This window comes from Hemicordylus capensis, chromosome 1, assembly GCF_027244095.1.
Source record: "Hemicordylus capensis ecotype Gifberg chromosome 1, rHemCap1.1.pri, whole genome shotgun sequence".
NCBI classification, from domain to species: domain Eukaryota; kingdom Metazoa; phylum Chordata; class Lepidosauria; order Squamata; family Cordylidae; genus Hemicordylus; species Hemicordylus capensis.
Window position 1 is genome coordinate 322,151,931 of NC_069657.1, and position 18,443 is coordinate 322,170,373.

At 45.3% G+C, this 18,443-nt stretch overlaps 1 protein-coding gene across 2 annotated transcripts in view; it reads left to right on the forward strand.

Moving 5' to 3' along the window:
• Positions 1-666: 666 nt before the first annotated feature.
• Positions 667-18,443, forward strand: part of KLHL32 (kelch like family member 32) — a 134,540-nt gene continuing 116,763 nt past the window's right edge. The window contains exons 1-3 of one of the 2 annotated variants that reach the window (XM_053287578.1): positions 667-1,213; positions 16,041-16,171; positions 16,967-17,057. In XM_053287578.1, the coding sequence (XP_053143553.1) occupies positions 17,035-17,057 (23 nt within the window). In that variant the 5' untranslated portion in view covers positions 667-1,213; positions 16,041-16,171; positions 16,967-17,034. The remainder of the gene's footprint in view (positions 1,214-16,040; positions 16,172-16,966; positions 17,058-18,443) is intronic. The other variant, XM_053287577.1, reaches the window with a different exon arrangement.

The following is an 18,443-nucleotide window of genomic DNA, read 5'->3' on the forward strand; positions in this document are numbered from 1 at the left end:
GGGAGGCTATTCAATAAACAGGGTACAACCACGGAAAAGGCCCTCTCCTTGGTAGCCATTTGATTTTCATTAAAAGCATTTCTGATTGATTGATTGATTATCAGCGGACAAGTCGGTATCAACTCTTTGCGACCACATAGACAGATCATCCTGGAGAGAATCTGTCTTCAACTTGGCCTTTAAGAAAGACCCCACAAGACCAATGGTGCAGCACCTCAAGGGACTGAATAGCAAAAAAATTTTTTAAAAAGAAAACAAGCAGCAGTCAGAGAGCGAGCGTCCATTTCACAAGGGTAAGGTAAAGGTAAAGTGTGCCGTCAAGTCGATTTCGACTCCTGGCGCCCACAAAGCCCTGTGGTTCTCTTTGGTAGAATACAGGAAGGGTTCACCATTGCCTCTTCCCGGGCAGTGTGAATTTATGCCTTTCAGCATCTTCCCATATCGCTGCTGCCCGATATAGTACCAGCGGGGATCGAACTGGCAACCTTCTGCTTGTTACTCAAGCAGCAAACAAACAAAACCCTTCAGCACTTTAAAGACGAACCCCCTTTTTTAAAAGCGTTATTAAAAAACAACCCAACTCAGGCATCCCGTTATTTACGCACGGTAAAATCCATTTTATACTCTACGATGGATGGAAGGGGAAGTATTTTCTCCCCCGCCGCAGCTCAAGACTCAATACACGCAGGAGGCAGGTCCAGTATGTGCAAAAGCGCATGGCCGCCCATTGTCTCTTTACTCAGGGCGCCGAGAGGGGAAAGCAACAGATTGTGGGAGAGGCCAGGCGACGGACGGGGGACACAAGCAAGCTGACTGCCCCACTCCAGGCCGTCAACACCGAGAGGACCTTCTTCCCGCTTCGCTCCAAGCAGCGCGCAGGCTCCTCCTCCTGCAGGTGCGCTCGGCGTCCCCCGGCTTTGCTGTTGCTAACAATGCGTTCCCGTCGCTCCTGCGCAGTCGCAAGAAGAGGATCCGAAGAGCTGTGCCAGCCGCTGGGAGGAGGGCAGGGGAAACGGGGAAAGAAAAAAAGGCAAAGCAAGGAGCGATCCTCCTCCTCCTCCGGCGCAGCCAGCCAGCCGAGTGCATTCAGTGCCGATCTGCCGAGCTTCTCTCCCTTTTTGGCTCGGTTTGCTTTTCTGCAAAGGCCAAGCAGTCCGGAACGGAAGGCAGAAAGCGGACCGCAGTGCTGGACTTGCTAGTGTCTCCTTGAGAGGTGAGTGGGAGCTCTTATGGATTAGGACGGGTCTGCTTGCTTTAGCTGTCTGCCGCACACTTTTACCTTATCTGGATTAACTCATTAACCGGGCGGGGGCGGGGGAGGGGGTAGCATTGTGTCTGTAACTAACTGGTGATCTTCGAGGGCCAGGGCTGCGGAGGAAAGGCGGCCCGGAGAAGGCACTGCCAGCCTAAGCGTGTTGATTGCAGCGGCATCGCGTACATTGAAACTCTACTTTAGTTCGCCAGATCATTAAAGCGGGCTTTGTAGTCTGCCCCTCGGCCAATCGCGGAGGTTTTGTCTTTGCAGCTGGGTTGCCAGGGAAACATCAAACAGAGAGGCTTAGATGCCATGAAAGCGCCTCGATTCATGGGACTTAATTCTACCTAAAATATGTTTAGGATGAGCATCTCGCTTGGAAATACAACGGAAACGAGTAGGGCTCGCTTCTAAGTGAGTGTGTTCAGGACTGGAGTGTTTGGTCCGCCCCACTCCCCTATGAGCTGGAAGGCTCCATAATCTAGGATATTAGTTGGGTAGGGGAGAGAGGATGCCATGCAGGGCAGGGCAGGGCAGGGGTAAGAAAAGCTGCACCTGCTGACATCCCCTCTTTTGCATGATTGGAGGAGGGACAGGGCAGGGCTTGTTCCTCCTTTGCATCTGTCCCCTCTGCAATCCCACTTGCCTTGCTCACTGTCTGTACGTAAGGTTGCAAATAGTGGTAGGAGAAGAACTTGGAGCGTACATGCTTTTATGCAAGAAGTTCTCTGCAATGAAGCCCTTTCTTGGAGTGCTTCTCAGGAATAAATGATTTTTGACGAGGGTAGTTTGTGGCCTTGATCAGTTCTGCATGACAGATGCTTTTTTTTAGTTGTGTTATAATCTACTACATGAATTTTGTGTCCTTGGGATATTCATCTATCGGTTTGATTTAAAGCTGAAGCAAGGATATTGAACTTCAGAGAGATTTTATTATGTGTATATTTCACCTTTCTTCCATCATAGGGATGGAATGTATAACATTCCCAGACAACCCCATTCCAGGCATTAGCCAGACCCAGATCTGTTTAGTTCCAGCAAAATTCATGCATCTTCAGACTGTGCCTTGGAACCTTCCTCCCAGAGAGCTTCATTTTTGGTGACATTTTACCCCATTTTAATCAATTATTTAGTTCTCCTTTTGTTGCAGCACTACTACCCTTTCCTGCCTCCTTAAAATGTGGTATATTTTGTGAATGTCTCCAGAGAGTTCAAAATATGCTGTAAAACTAAATGGAATGGAACACTAAGAGCCAGCAAGAGTGTTTCCTGCATAAACTCTTGGAGAACCACTAGCTCACCATCTTAGACTAGACTAACAGCTTAACTCCCAAGTATTTTGATCTGCAATGTGTACTTAAGCAGATGCCAGCAAACTCTGATGCCACTTTTCCTATTACTTTTAAAGCTCGGAGTTGGCAACTGCAGGACCAGGTGGCATTTTTCAAGGAGCCAGACTTATTCCCGGGGCCTCCCGTTGCTACATTTCCTGGGGCTCCTTTCTTTACAGGGCTCCTGTGCCTTGAACACTTGCGTGATGGCAGAAACTCAACAGTTGCAGCTTTTGTCTGTGTGATGCTTGTAGTGGTGGGAAAAGCTTCACATGTTAAATCTGTTAAAGGACAGATGAGGCCAAATGTAGCAAACCTATGAACACTTGCCAAGCTGCTGTTGAATTTATGTTTGAATTTGTGAGTGTTTAAAAAATGGTGCAGAACATTTCGTTTTAATTCTTTGTGACGTTTGTACTTACTGTTGCCAATGCCGTTTGGAACTAGGATGTTAGCCTGCTACTAATTTAGCCCTGAAACAAGATTTAATGTGGAGGAGTTGATTTTTAACATGACTATGGCAGGAATAGTGATTAAAGAGGGAGTTTGCTCAATTAAAAGAGAGGTTTCAATCCAAAGAGGAGGAGGAGTCATTCATTTTTATCCTTGCCACTAACTTACACTTTCTTTACATATATGGTTGCTTAAGTGAGGCAGCATTTAGGACCGACACTTGTTTCTAGAGTAGGTGAAAAATTTGTTGCAAGAGTTTCTGCACTTAGTGCCCAGCCATCTTGCTGTCCAGTTTTGATAAACCTGAGTTTCCTTCTGCAGATGTCATTGGACTCTCCTTGTTGTCATATGGGACTTGGAAGGCCCAGAGTTGTTCGGAGCTGTGGATGCATATTTTGAGAGGACAAATACCAGTGGGGAGGTGGACGGGAGCAGACAAGTTCTAGAACACAGGCACATCTATGTGGTATCCCAACAAAAGATTCATTAATCAGTTTAGACCAGGGATGGTCAATCACAGGCTCTTCTACTGTTGCTGGACTATAGCTCCAGTGTTCCCTCTAACAGGGATTCCCAGATGTTGTTGACTACAACTCCCAGAATCCCCAGCTGCAATGGCTTTTGCTTGGGGGGGGCAATGGAGTTGTAGTCAACAACATCTGGGAATCCCTGTTAGAGGGAACACTGTAGAGCTCCCTGCAGAGTTGTAGTCCAAGAATATCTGGAGAGCCTCAGGTTGACCATTCCAGTATTAACGGAGGTTAAAAGAGACTTATTGGCCAGGTTCTTTAAAACTGTAAATCACACCACAAGCATTAGTCAAACCATGGCCTGCCAACCTCCAGTTCCAGAAGAAGTGAACCCTTCCCTACTGCCTAGCTGCTGAGGCTGACCCCAGCAAACTCCATGGCCAGACTGTGGGCAAAACATCAGCATGTCAGCAGACTGGCCATGATCTTGAAGGGGGCATGCCAAGCGTGATTGTTCATTTTCGGAGTGCTCCTCCTGCCCTAGGCATGGAAAAGGCATTTATATCCCTTTAAATGCCACGTCATGCCAGCGTCTCTTCTGATAGCGATGGCACCACCGCTGCCCAAAGAGCCCTGCACCCACAATTTTGGGGGCTGGGGGGCTCTATTTTCCTGTTACTTGGAATAGGGACGGGAACATGCTGACTTCCTAGGAGGGGATATGTAGATGAGGGAGGGCAAAGGATCCTGGGGATTCTGTCCCGCCATGACCTAGGATCCTTTTGCAAGGGATCACCCAGGCAAATAAATCCATGCAGACCAAACCAAACTCCAGCTGCACAGACAGCTTGCTGGCTGTAGGCTAGTCCTCTCATGAGAGGGCCAGGTTACGGGGGAGGACTAAAAGGGTGTGAGCCCTAGGTCTCCCTTTGGACTGCTTACTCACTAGTTGAGCTACTCCCTCAAAAGGGGCCCCCAACTCTTCATGGTAAAAGATAGAACAGAATCTCTTCAAACAACCCCCTTCCTTGTGAAGCCTTGCACACACCCAAAGGAGATTTTGATGCTCCTTGTGTCGGAGATTGGCCACTTGTGTTGATGCGGGTGGGACCCCGGCAGTGTTCCTTCTAATTCTTTTCATCTGTGTATGGAATAAGTTTTGTTTTGGGCAGCAGTATCAAGGTAGTCTGTGTGCATGTACATTCACAGTGGGGCCTTCCTGATCTTACCTGAGCGGGATCTTGAGTAGACATTAAAAAACTATTGATCGGGCACACATGTGCATGCCTTAGAGGGATCACTGGACCCCAGGTGCATGGATGGATCTTAAAAACCCATTCAAAATTCCTTGGTTCAGTCCGACGCAGCACCCTATGCAGATCTGCCTGTGCAGAGATTCGCAGGAGAGGGGAGCCCCAATTTCCAGTGGCCCTGGGTGAGTGGGGTTACCATTTCAGGTCGCCATTTGGACAGGTTGCACATGTCCACATGGGCGGACAGGCTGCCAGGGGCCTGCTTTGACAGCAACTTGGTGGCAGTCACCAAGACAGGGAGAGCAGTTGTTGGGGCATCCATCTCTGCGGCTTTCCTCCATAGAGCAATACTGGCTGGATTTAGAGTCCCAGTGGTGTGGCACTCTCTTGAGAGAGTGGTCCGTGGAAGAAGGGGATGTTTTGCCATCAAGCATCATGACTGAATTTGCTTGGCAATTCTCTCCCCTCCCTGCTGATGGTCCTTCTCATGAGTTGTCTTTATGGCCTGGCACTCTCTGGAGTTTGAGCTCCTTTGGTTCCGCTGCTGTTTCTACTGCACTCTGACATTTCTCATTGTCACTTCCTTCTCAGGGAGCAGTGCCTGCCTTGTCATCCCATCCCCTTTCCCTCATGCTTGCCAGGTGGAAGGAACAAGGGACAGTGTGGGAAGAGGGACTGCCCCTGTGTGGCTGTGCCACTTGACAGCCTAACAAGCCTGGGATGGGAGGTGGCAGCTTCCGTGTTGCTGGGATAGGTGACAGGAGGGGTGGGGCTGGTGCTTGGAGAGGCAGCCAGCGAGAAGCACCACAGGCATGGAATGAGAGCAATGTGCCACCGCTTCTATGATTGTGGTTCCAAAATCGGCACGGAACTGCAGTTATGGCAGTGCCTGGTTTTGGACTTAACTCTTCAGTGGCCAAACTGGAGGACTTGGCAGCGGACCTTTGTGGAAACCAAAGGTTCAAATTGGAATTTGGCGAGTCAAACTGCAGGTTGCTTTTGGCCCGAAGCCAAGGTTTCATGCATTCGGACATACTGGAATTCCAACCTCTGCCCTGTTTAACTCCGGTTTCACGTTACATCTGAAACTGGCCATTCTACCTCAAATAGCCATTTTGAGCTTGAATTGTTTCGAGCTCAAATCGATTTGCACATCTCTACTGTGCTTACCTAGACATTCCAAGGAAGTAGGAGAATGAGACATAGAGCAATGTCATCTGTAACATCTGGTGCAAGAGCAGATGTCTCTTGTACCAAATGGTTAAGCTCTAGAGTTCTGGCAAAAATGTCATCTACTTTTGCCTTGGCCAGGGCAATTCACTGGGGGATCCTTTTGGGCTGATACATCCATTTTGCTAAAGCAGTACTCTGGGATGAAATTAATACAAGGGCACCTTTTTACACATGCACAGATAGATACACGAGCTTTTCATTTGTTCCAGCCATCCCAAAATAAGCTGACCCACTTTTTGAACTTGAGGATGTTTGAAAAATGGGTCAACTCATTGTGAGTTGCTTGGCAATCTGGATACAAGGTGAAGCGCTCAGGAGAACAGTCTCCTTCTGCTTGTAATGTTCAGCCTGGGTGGATTTCAAATCTGATTCCACTGTGTCAAAATTGTGATAGGAAGCTGCTCTTAGATCTGGATTCTGCAGGAAAGATAGTAAAAACATGTTGAATGAAGATCAGTTTGAATGAGGATCATGGTGTGTTTTCTCTGACTCCATCAGTCCATTTTAAAACTGCACAAATACCAAAAGCTGACGCTTTAGTCTTACAGTTGCCCAGAGTAATGGTTTGTCATTCAGTATCCATACAAAGCTTTTGGCTTCTAGATTGAAGCAGAAGCAGTTCCCCAAAAGTCATATTGGTTTCTCCCCCATCCCAGGAATATATTTGGAGGGTTTAAAAAATAAAAAAAAGAGTTTCTTCGTATACTCTTTCAGATAATGTTTTATATTTTCATGTCCTATATAAAAGTTATTTCCCAGGAAAGTAGCCATCCACACATGTTTTGGATGATAGCCCTTGGAATGAACAATTCCATTTTGCAGCTGAAGGGGACAGGTAACATGGTTGTGCTGTATATACATCCTATGTCATCACCAGGGCACACTGTCTGCAATAGGAAGTTCATTAGTTGAAACTTCCATAGAAGGCCTGCTTTGGTTCTCTTTCCATTAGATAACTCTCCAGTTGGATCTTTTCTCTCTCTCTTTAGCTCAGTATGGGGAGAAGACCAGCCTCTGTGTGATCTGCTTTTCAGATTCCCTAATGAAACATGTACATTTGCTGCCTAGATTAGGGGATGTTTTCGTAAGCTCAATATTCTATTTCTCATAATATTAATACCCAAGCCCCCTAAGCCTAATAAAGCCAAATAAACCCTTATAAGTCTGATGCAGGCTCTGGATATGTCTTTCAGCTTTTCACCCCATAAGAGTACAGTATGTGTGTTAAATCTCACTATCTGATATAAAAGTTGAAGGCACTGGGAAGTATCATAGCAGACCCTCAGCCAGGGATTATGTGATGGTGTTTGTTGCAATGATACAGAAATCTCAGTTTTCCCTCCTTTTCTCCAATATAAATAAGGCCAGTGGCATCAGTGATGTCTACTGGAATGTTGCTATCTTGCTCATGACTGACACTTGTTAATTTTGTTTCTATTGTACCAAAAAAATCTTTATAAGACCGCAAAACAATTTTAAAACAAAAACAACCACCAGGATTTGGTGTGGGCAGCAGCTATAACTACAAAGGAGTGCTCTTTCTTATAGGTCCTCCCCTGTTGCATGGAATGGGCGGATGTTGATTCAAATCCTCTGTCATCTCTCCTATGGGCTCATTGGTATGGCTTTTATCAAGTCATCATTTTTCAGCTTCAGCTTTCTGTCAGTTGGACAGCAGTACTAGCCTTCAGAGGATGAAATAATTCAGGAAACAAATACTGGTAACATGTTTTGCTTTAGAAGATAAAGAGTGGGCTGGAGACCTAGTTCTCTATTGCTGGTCACTGCTAACTAACTCTGAGAAATCTGTAAGCTGTATGCTTTCCTTCCTTGCAGACCAATCTTAAATGTAAATCAGCAGGTTTATCAAGCCGACATAGTTCACTGAGACTTACTCCTAGCAATGCGTACAATAGTTTAAGTTGTAGCTGGGGGTGATGGGAATTGTAGTTCGGCAACATCTGGAGGGCCACAGGTTAGGGAAGCCTGGTTTACAGTCTTATATGGGTCTATTTTAAGTGATGCAATTACCAGTGTTTTCTATCTATCTGTTTATAGTTTGGATAGAAGAGGGAAGCAGGATGGCAAGGTACCTCATAAGGTCTTTTGTAAGCAAGATGCTAGGGTTCTTCATGGGATTATGTAATATGGCAAACAACAAAGAGGTGGATTGGACAATACAGGCCCATCTCATGAGGAAAATTGTGTGTTCAGACATGCGCATCTGGTGAACCACCCAAGCATGTATTTAATGATGCAACATCTAAATGCCACTGAATTGTGTGATTGATTCTGATGTTCCATTCCCATATGTACATGTGGGGATTGGCTGGGTGGTGCACTGTGTGGGTGAGGAGAAGCTGTGTGTACTGGCTTCACTCCATGGTGAGTTGGCATATCCTCTAATCTAGACCTAGTATCAAATCTAGGAGAGGAGAGCTGGTCTGTGGTAGCAAGCATGACTTGTCCCCTTAGCTAAGCAGGGTCCACCCTGGTTGTATATGAAAGGGAGACTAGAAGTATGAGCACTGAAAGATATTCCCCTCAGGGGATGGAGCCTCTCTGGGAAGAGCAGAAGGTTTCAAGTTCCCTCCCTGGCTTCTCCAAGATAGGGCTGAGAGAGATTCCTGCCTGCAACCTTGGAGAAACCACTGCCAGTCTGTGAAGACAATACTGAGCTAGATAGGCCGGTGGTCTGACTCAGTATATGGCAGCTTCCTATGTTCCTATATTCCTAAGGACCAAGTTATTTGTGAGAAGGGTAGATCTCTGTGTGTATAAGCATGGATCTGTTCTAGTCATTTAGAGAGAGAAATTTGGTGTCTGACTTAACTCATGAAAGGAGATGGACCCTTGTCCACCAACAGTATACTTCCCTGTGTGATATAGTATTATACTTTTCCCCAAGAAGTTCAGGACAGTGTATGAGGCTGTTCTCATGAGCTGCCAAGACTGGGCTACGGCATCAAAGACCGGGCTTGGTTGCTCGTGAGAACCACTGGGAGCTATGGGTCTCCTAGGGAACCTGCTGATTAGCCGAGGTTAAGGGTGAGAGCGTGCCCTTCACCTGGGCTAACTGCTCATGTGTCTTTTCCAGCTGTTCCCAGCCAGTGCTGACACAGGAGCAGGCTCCCAGCCGTCGCTGGGGAGATCCCCACAATGTACCACATGCTCATGTGGTGCATTGTGGGATTTCCAGGGGCCAGGATAATACATTCTGATTCCTGAACTGTCGTGGTGCTTGGGGCAGCAACGGCTTGTCTGGGTGTGTTATTCACATGCCCAGCAACTCTTCTAGAACATCTGCATAGAAGGTAACGTGCCTTCTTGCTGCCCGTCTTCAAGTCTGCTCACAGGATTGTGTGAAAGGACTCTGTGTGGGCTCTGTTTATTTTTACCGCAACCCAACCTTGTGAGGTCAGTTAGGCTGAGAGATAAGTGACTGGCGTAAAGTTACCCGGTGAGATCCATAGCTGTACCAAGTTTTGAACCTGGGTCTCCCCGGTCCTAGTCTGATACTCTAAACCAGTGTTTCTCAACGATTTTGGAGTCATGGACCAGTATATTCTTTGTGCACAGTTTCCCGGACTAGCAGTTAGTAAAGGGGTCGCCCCTTTGCCACCAGTCCTACCCCCAGTGATGTCATGTGCAAAGGGGGCGGAGCCTAGGGTCCACAGAGCCCAGGAGAGCTCTCCAGAGCTCATTTCTAGGCAGGCAGCCCTCGCTGCTGCATAAGGTTCATTTCGCTTCCTCAAAATGAGCATTATCCAGCCGTGAGGGCTGCCTGGAAATGAGCTTCAGAGAGCTCCCAGGGGCAGCCCCCACCAGCCCAAAATTATTTTGGGGGTGGGGTGTTGATTTTTATTAGTGCTGCCTCACAGACCAGTACCCAACACCTCACGGACCAGCACAGTGAGGTGTTGAGACCGGTTATTGAGAAACACTGCTCTAAACCAGGGGTCGGCAGCCTTTGGCACTCCAGCTGTTACTGAACTATAACTCCCATCATTGCTGTTGAAGGGATAGTCCTGCTGGGCTCTCCCCCCCGCCCCCTCCTTCAGAATGTACAAATCAACCATAACAAATGTAATGCCACAGGCCTAACTGTGTATCCTCACTTCAAAAATGAATGTGTTTTTTTTTAAGGCAGTCAGTTCATAAATTCATCTGTCATCAAGGGTACTTCAGTAATCCCAGCAGAGGCATCAAATGGCATACATGTATGTATGAACCAGCCATTAGGCTTAGCTCACCATGTGATTCACCGGGTCCAAAGAAGCAGCTTTCTAGGCAACATGCAAAACTTTAAATAAATAAATAATTTGCCACAGCATTGTTTATCTGAACGATAGCTTCCACAGCACTGTGGCAGGAAGCCCTTCACTACTGCTCCACAAGCCTGAGGCATCTCCACGGGAAAATGAGGTGATAGAATGAACTACTGCAGATTGCCGTAGAAGAAACTGCTTCCAGAAAAATCAACCATAACCTTTCCCACTATATGCCAGTTTTCTATTTTCAGTGTTTGTGTGTGTGTGTGTGTGCTGGGGAGCATTCAGAAATTGTCTCCCCTTACTGCAATCTATGATACTGCCTCTAGGAGCTCTTTCTGCTGCATTGTAGGCCAAGCCTGGCAGAAAGAAAGGCAAAGCTGACTTATTTCTCTTTGGGGTCCTCTGTCCTGGGAGACAAGATGTAAATGAGCAGACGGCCCACCCTAAATAAGCAGACGGCCCTATCACTTTTATCATTTTAATAACCAAAGCATCCTAATAATAACTTAGGAGACAGAGCAGATCCAAATAGGTACAGTCCGAAAAGCAGCTTTTTGCATTGCGTGACATCGCATTAAAAACCTGGAAAGTTCTCTGAGGTAATATCTTCAGGGTTCTGCTCTAATGCTTACTATTGATAGTGTCAGCACGATCAGCAGTTACTGTCTTAATAAACCCAGGCATTTCTATGTAGAATATTTGATTCCAGCTGCTCTGATCTACCACACAGCAGTGAACAACACTGCCCTGTAAAGGGTAAGTCAACTTGAAAAGCACATTCTGCTCCAGGAAGGCCATTATGACCAGATTAAAACTACAGCCCCACAGCACAGCACATCCATTGAAACACCACCACTAAGCAGTTCCAGTCTTTCAAAACCACTAGGAGCCATAGGGTAGCTGATTTATCTGAAAATGAAAATATTTCTCTCTCGCTTGGTAAATACAAACTAAAAAAACCCCAAAGTCATTCTGTGAACTGCTAAACCCCCCCCCCCCCATCTTGCTGAATTATGTCTGTAATATCATGCAGTTTCTTTAAAAATGCCTGACTGAAAATTTCCATTCCGACAGAAAGATGCACAGGTAATATATATATATTTAAAAAAAACCCACTGTTGTATGACAGGAAAGATTAAAAAGTGGAGTAGGGTGGGGAAAAACGATTTTGATTTTATTCTTAAGTATGCTATCAATACTGCTTCAAAGGGTTAGGTAGAATAATGCAGTCAAAAGAGATGTTTAAAAATGAAAGTGTATTTAAAATCCATGCCAAGTAAATAGCACAGGAATTTAAACATTTACAAAAGTTCATGCTGGGTACAAAGAATGACTGACGTGCAGTGCTTCTGAGGTGTTTCAGAACTAACCCTGCACTGTGCGGGGCGGGGGGGATTTCAACAACCTCCCTCTTCCCCGGAAGCCTGCTCTGTCACCTGAAAACATGTCCCTGTGGGCTGCATAGCCCTCAGGGACATATTTTTAGGTGGCACAGAGCACATCCTGGGGAAGAGGTAATCGAAATTTGCCCCAGCATTTTAGCTGAGTCCGATGAACTCTTCTTCTGCACTGATTCTTTAATGCTCACAAGTTATTAGTGAGTGTGATTGGTAAGAGTTAATAAAAACCCATGAGTCTGTCTACATTTCTTCCATATAAAGCAGACTGTGATGGAAAATGCTTCAGACATAATAAGGACATTAACCTGCTCACAAACATTACGGATTATTTTTTATGTAGCTTCAAATAGCTTCACTGTTGTTTGACTGAAAATTTCAGAAATGCATATTACAGAAGGCCAGATGCACTTCAAAAGCAGACACATTTACACATTTACACATTCTGCTATGTTTGGTGTCTGATTGTCCATCTCATACCTACACTATACCAAGCCAGTGGGGATTCTAAAAGTATTTTATTCTGTCAATAGAAGATGACAAACACAGTAAGGTTAAAAAAAAAAACTGGAGTAAAAGGAAGGTGGGATTTAGTGTAGTGGTTAGAGCAGGCACAGGAAATATTTGGGCACCAGCTGTTGTTGAATTACAACTCCTACTATCTCCGGCCACAACATTTCACTGAAGAAAAATCCTCAGATATTCATTCTCAAAGTGTTTGTTCAAATTATGCCTTATGTGTTTCAAGCGCAGCTTTTAAGTGGGGGCAAATCTGTAAGATTACTCATATTGGATACTTTTTTAGCAAATTAAAAATTGAGGATTAGATTAGGTTCAATGCTGTATTTATATGCACTTTTACACACACAGCTGAGCTCAAAGCAGCTTATAATACAAAACAACTCATGAACAATTCAGTAAACCATAGGGATTTACCATGATGAACAGTTGCATCCAAAACACACAGAGCACTTATTGGTTAAATAAACCAGTTGAGAGTGCTTGTAGGGTTTTTTGTTTTTTTTTTGTGGGGGGGGGTGCTATTCTCAAGTGCAAGTTACTACTTAATGTTGCAGTGATCAAGTGATAACATGCATGTGAAAATCGGGCCATAGTGTGCTTCTACAACTGCTCATAAATATTGGGAAACGGGCTGTGAGACTGTGAGGCTACTCACCATGTTGCTAGACACGACAATCAGTTTAGTCTATGAAATGTATCTGTGAGCAGCTGTTTTGAAGAAAATAAGTATTATTCTGCCGCCCAGAGACGTAAGTTTTGGGCGGTATAGAAATGTGTTAAATACAATAAATAAATTTTGAATATTTCTAGAGATACAGAAACGTATGACGGTGATAGAAGACTTTATCTTGGGAAACAAAGACTTGGATCCAAAGGTGGTCTTGTGCAAGCAAAATACACCTCTGCTCACGCAAGACCCACTGTCTGCTGATTCCCCATCTTGCTGCAGTCGCCTGTAGCCTATCCCACTCTATTTTAGAAGATCCCTTGACCTAAGCTGAGGTCACCACTGAGCTTTTTGCAGATGTAGGGAAGGTTGTCATGAGAAAGGGGTGTTCAAAATAGCCCCCCCCTTTTTGAAATTTAGCTTTCACTCTGAGCAAGACTGTTTTAGAGGTGATTGTTTAGTGCACTGAAGAAAGCTAAATGTAATGTAGTCCTGCAAGCTGCTTGGAGAGGTAAAGCATTCACCCTAGATCCTTGAATTTGTAATGACGCTGAGTTTCCATATGATGTAACAGGATTTTTAGGACAAAAGGCAAGTCCTGAGAAATTAAGTAACCTCACCCTGAAATGCAATAAAAGCTGGCTCTAAGACAGTTCATTAGATTTGGCATACCAGTGCCCTTTTTGACCTGGTGGTCTGTCTGAAAAGCAACTTCCCAATCCACATGATTCCACCTGACGCCACAACAAAGATTCTAATGATCTCCTCTGTTCTTGAACCTTCCTATAAATAGGTTCTTCTTTTAGGCAGGGGTGTGTGTGTGTGTGTGTGTGTGTGTGTGTGTGTGTGTGTGAGAGAGAGTGTGAGTGAGAGAGAGATATCTTCAGGTGAGGGATTATGGTCGTCACACTGCCTGGATTTCTACAGATTGGGTGCCTTGTTATTGCACTCTATTGTTACCTAAACTCCCCCTCAGGAATGTTTTAGTTTTGAAAAAACTCACATAGTAGAGTCTCTGACATGCCCTCCCAAGTCTTTTTGGGAAGTTGGAATTGCCTGTGGTGATACGATACCTGACCGGTCATTAATGGAATGTCCAGGAAATTTAGGACCAACAAAAGGAAGTAGTTTTTCACGCAGCACATAATTAATCTATGGAATTATCTACCACGGGATATGGTGATGGCCACTAGCTTGGAGGGCTTTAAAAGAGGCTTAGACAAATTCATGGAGGACAGATCTACCAATGGCTACTAGTCTGGATAGAGGTATATCTAGGGAAAATAGCGCCTAGGGCAAGCACTGAAATTGCGCCCCCTGTCCAAACATCTGACACCCATCTTTCAGATAACTTTACCATAATATCAGCTCAGAAATACAAGTCAAGCTCATTAATCTTTTAATATTTCAAGAACTATTTAGCAGTGGACGTAGCCAGACCAAAAAATGCTGGAAAACTACAAATTTCAGTATGCTGGGGCTCATGAAATATCCAAATACTATGTGGAGGTGTACTTGGAAAACTAAACAGAAGTGCCTGTCTAATTCTCTACTATGCATTGTAGCATCACTATTACATATGTTTTAAAAATAAATGGGGAATTTGACTTTTTCCAGATAATCTGAAAATAATTAAAGGATATGCAGCGTAAACTTTGTCACTGCTTGGAATATATTCTAGTATTTCAGAAAGACAGTTAAAATGAGAGAAAGAGAGCAAGAAACACCCAGTGGGCCTTAATACTAAGGATTTCACACTGATTCAGAGACAAACTCACCATTAATAGCCATATTATTAAGACATCACATTTAACTCACTTATCGCAAGAAGCAAAGTAAGAGCCAATGAATACAATCCTAGCTTATAAGCTTCAGCTCAGTATTCACAAGCCCTGATTCTCTGTACATAGTGCCAAACTGAATATGTGTACAGTGACTTATATTAAATTTTTAAAAAAGTTTCCTGTAGCCCCTTTGGGGGGCTTCCTAAATGCCATGTGTGGGGGGTCTGCAAAGGTTCCCCCTACCCCCACTGGCCTCTAGGGCCTTGCAGTGACCATTTGAGCATGTGCGATGGCCATTAAAAAAACTTTTTTTAAATGTCTGCTGTGCATTCTCAAATGGCCTCTGTGAGGCCTGGCATGGCTTAGGGCCTCACAGAGGCCATTTGAGCATGCACAGAGGCCATTTTGTTTCAGCAGCCATTTAATAAAAGTTTTAATTTTAAAAAAATGGCACCCCCCCTTCAAGTGGTGCCCGGGGCACATGCCCTGCCTGCCCTACTCTAGATACTCCACTGAGTCTGGAGACTATAGGCTTATAGGCAAGATGCCCCTAAATACCAGTTGCAGGGGAGCAACAACAAGAGCAACAACTAAATACCAGTGGCAGGGGAGCAACAACAAGGCATGCCCTCACCTCTTGCCTGTGGGCTTCTCAGAGCCATCTAGTGGGTCACTGTGTGAAACAGGATGCTGGTCTAGATAGGCCCTGGGTCTAATTCAGCGGGGATGTTCTTATATGGGATTTGGCTCTAGCCTTGGACTAGGGATGTGCATGACCCATGGTTTGAACTGTGATTTAAGCACATTTCGGAAGCAGGACCTGGTAGCTTTAAGAAAGAGGAGAGGAGATCCTTACTTGTTTGCTGCTGCCCCATGCAGCTTCCTGCTGGGGTGGTGCCCGGGCTTCTTGGGATGTGCACTGCCCCAGCAGGAAGCTGGATGGGGTGGTGGAGAGTAGGCAAGAACCTGCTCTCCTTTTTCTTAAAGCTTGCGGGCCCCATTCCCGAAATGTGCTCGAACTGCAGTTTGTGTACATCACTACCTTGGACTTGCTTCTCCCTTGCCTACTGCTTCACTTTCAGGACAAGACCCTTGGATCTTCCTGATGATTCATTCTCTTGGCTTTACTTATGAGACAGCAGACTAAAGCAAAATCTAATGCTGCTCTGTTCTTTCTCTCTGTCTCTATCTACTTTCTCTCCTTCCTTGCCTTTACCAGATCATCCCCCCCCCCCGCTCCCCACAGGGCCATCCAAGCTTCTGCCTTCACTTCCTAACCCCACCCCCACCCTCTCTCTCTGGGAGCTGTCTTCATGTCCATTTTAAACATTGCCCTAAGACCCGATATTTATGTTGTGCTTCTGCTCTGTAAAAAATAAACTGTATTCCTTTATTTTTCAGAAGTTTTCATCTCTGAGTCTGTTTGCTCCTCTGGGGTACTATAATAAGGCACAGCACTGTCGGGACTGGGATCCTTATGTTGTTCATGCTTGCAGTTTCGGCTCTCATTAATCCCCCTGCTTATTTCTGAGGTACATTTTGGTACACATTTGTAAGATATACATACGATCCCCCCAGATGGTATCGACCGGCCCAGCTGGCTCATGAACTTTAATGGGGTTAGAAATCTTCATTGTGGGAGTAGAGTTGCATTCATGCATGCTAGCTCAGAGTGGATACTTTATGGATGCTTTTCTTAGCATACTGCTGCTGACGCTTTCCCTCTGAAACGTGGGGAAACACAGGTGGCTGGAGCATAAATGCCAAAGGGAAAGATTGTTTCCTCCTCACTTGAAGTGGAGTTTCAAAATAACACTTGCAGATGTACCTTGATTTGTACAACTCATGTGGGAATAATTATTGACATACTTGCATCATCTACCTTTGTTCAGTTTCTCAGTTGTGCATTCCTGTTTTACCGTCTTCCTAAACTAGATGGCCACATTTGTTCGGGGAAAACTCCCCAAAGGTCTTCTCACATCCTGTTGAGTCTGCTTCTTGGGCTTTCAATACTACTCTTTTTTTAATGGGCCAGTACTCAAGCAGCAGGTACATGCTACTTTCCCAGCTGTGTACACACAGCTTGTTAGGGCTCTATTCTTTCAGCCAATTGTTGTCACTAATATATGTTCATGAAGGAGCATCTGCATTCTGTGTCACTATTCTGTCTGCTCTGATTATTTTTATGGTGGTGTAGGTTTTCCTTAAGGAGGGGTTTTCAACAAAATATGTTGTATTTGTGTCAGACCTCCTCAAAGGTCTTTATACAACCTTTTTACCCTGCTTCTTGGACTTGCAGTTCTAACTATGATTTTCTTTCTTTCTAGCTGGGATGTGTGCTGCTTTCTCTACAGGCTGTTAAGAAGCAAGAGGTTCAGAAGGGCAAAGCTGAAGGATGCCGTCCGAGGTTTGCCTCAGGTATAGTTCATGGAAACTGTCCCAGCCGGTTTTCATTTGGAGTTTTCATTTTTTGTTTCATTCACTGAGTGCTAGCCTAGAGGATGGCAGTGCAGCAAATTGCACACATAAATATTGTATCAATGTGACTGTACTGAAGAATGTCCATGAAGATTTATTTTTGCAGGGCTTCCATGATTTTTCACTGTAATTTCCCTCTATAGAAACATTTACTTCTGCTGCACAATATTTTGTTACTTGAGTGTGTTCTCAAGTTGTGTACATGTTGAGCACACTGACCTAAAAATATCTGTCTTAAAGTTAATGCTGGGGAGGGAAGAGGCAGCTGACTGAGCAGCGTTGTGTTGATCCTTATGGATCGGTCATTGGATTGCCATTTAAACTGTGGATTATTTTTGTTGTGGGTGAGGAAAAGTAAACCAGAAAGGATAGTGAAATTTCTTTTCCCAGGCCAAGCTTGTAGGGATGTGCATGGAACTGGCTGGCCCAGTTCGGTTCGAGTCTGGACTGGACTCGAACCCAACTGGGCCAGTTTGGTCCGGCACCCCATCGAACACCCCCAGCTTGGTGCGGTCTGACGATGTTTGCTGACCTTTTTTGTTTAAAAATAATATTTTTTTAACTTTTACTTGGAGGCCCCTCAAACACCTGGCTCCAGTGCTGGGGTGAGCCCGTGCTCCAACAGCCAGTCAACTGGTGGCTGGGCTGGGCTGGGCTGGCATGCAGTTTCTTGGCTGTGTTGAGAGGAGAGAATTCCCCAGCTGCTGATGGATCGCCAACTGGCTGAGGGCTGGAAGTGTGTGTGTGTGTGTGTGTATGTTTGTGACTGAGCAGTAGAAAGGGTGGCAGGGTCCAAGGAACAACTCCATGTGCCACCTGGGAAGCAAGGGACTGGAGGAATAAGGCGGGGGTGGAAGTGGGGCAGGACTCAGAGGAATGCAGCAAATGTGCTAGAGTATTTAGAGGGCCTGCACTGCGGACGAAGCAGGTTAGCGGAGACAGAGGGTGAGTCTGGGTCTCCTGTGGAGGAGCCGGACCTTTTATCTGTCTGGTTGGTGGAGAAAGAACAGGTGACTTAATCCCCCTCCCCACACTTCTGAGTTGCAACCAAAGGGGAACTCTGACCAGAGACAGAGGATTAGACTGCTGAAAACTTCCTTCTTTAAAAGGGGAGAGATGTGAGGAGAGCTGGTCTTGTAGCAAGCATGACTTATCCCTTTAACTAAGCAGGGTCCATCCTGGTTGCATATGAATGGGAGACTAGAAGTGTGAGCACTGTAAGATATTCCCCTCAGGGGATGGAGGGGAAGAGCAGAAGCTTCAAGGTTCTCTCCCTGGCTTCTCCAAGATAGGACTGCGAGAGATTCCTGCCTGCAACCCTGGAGA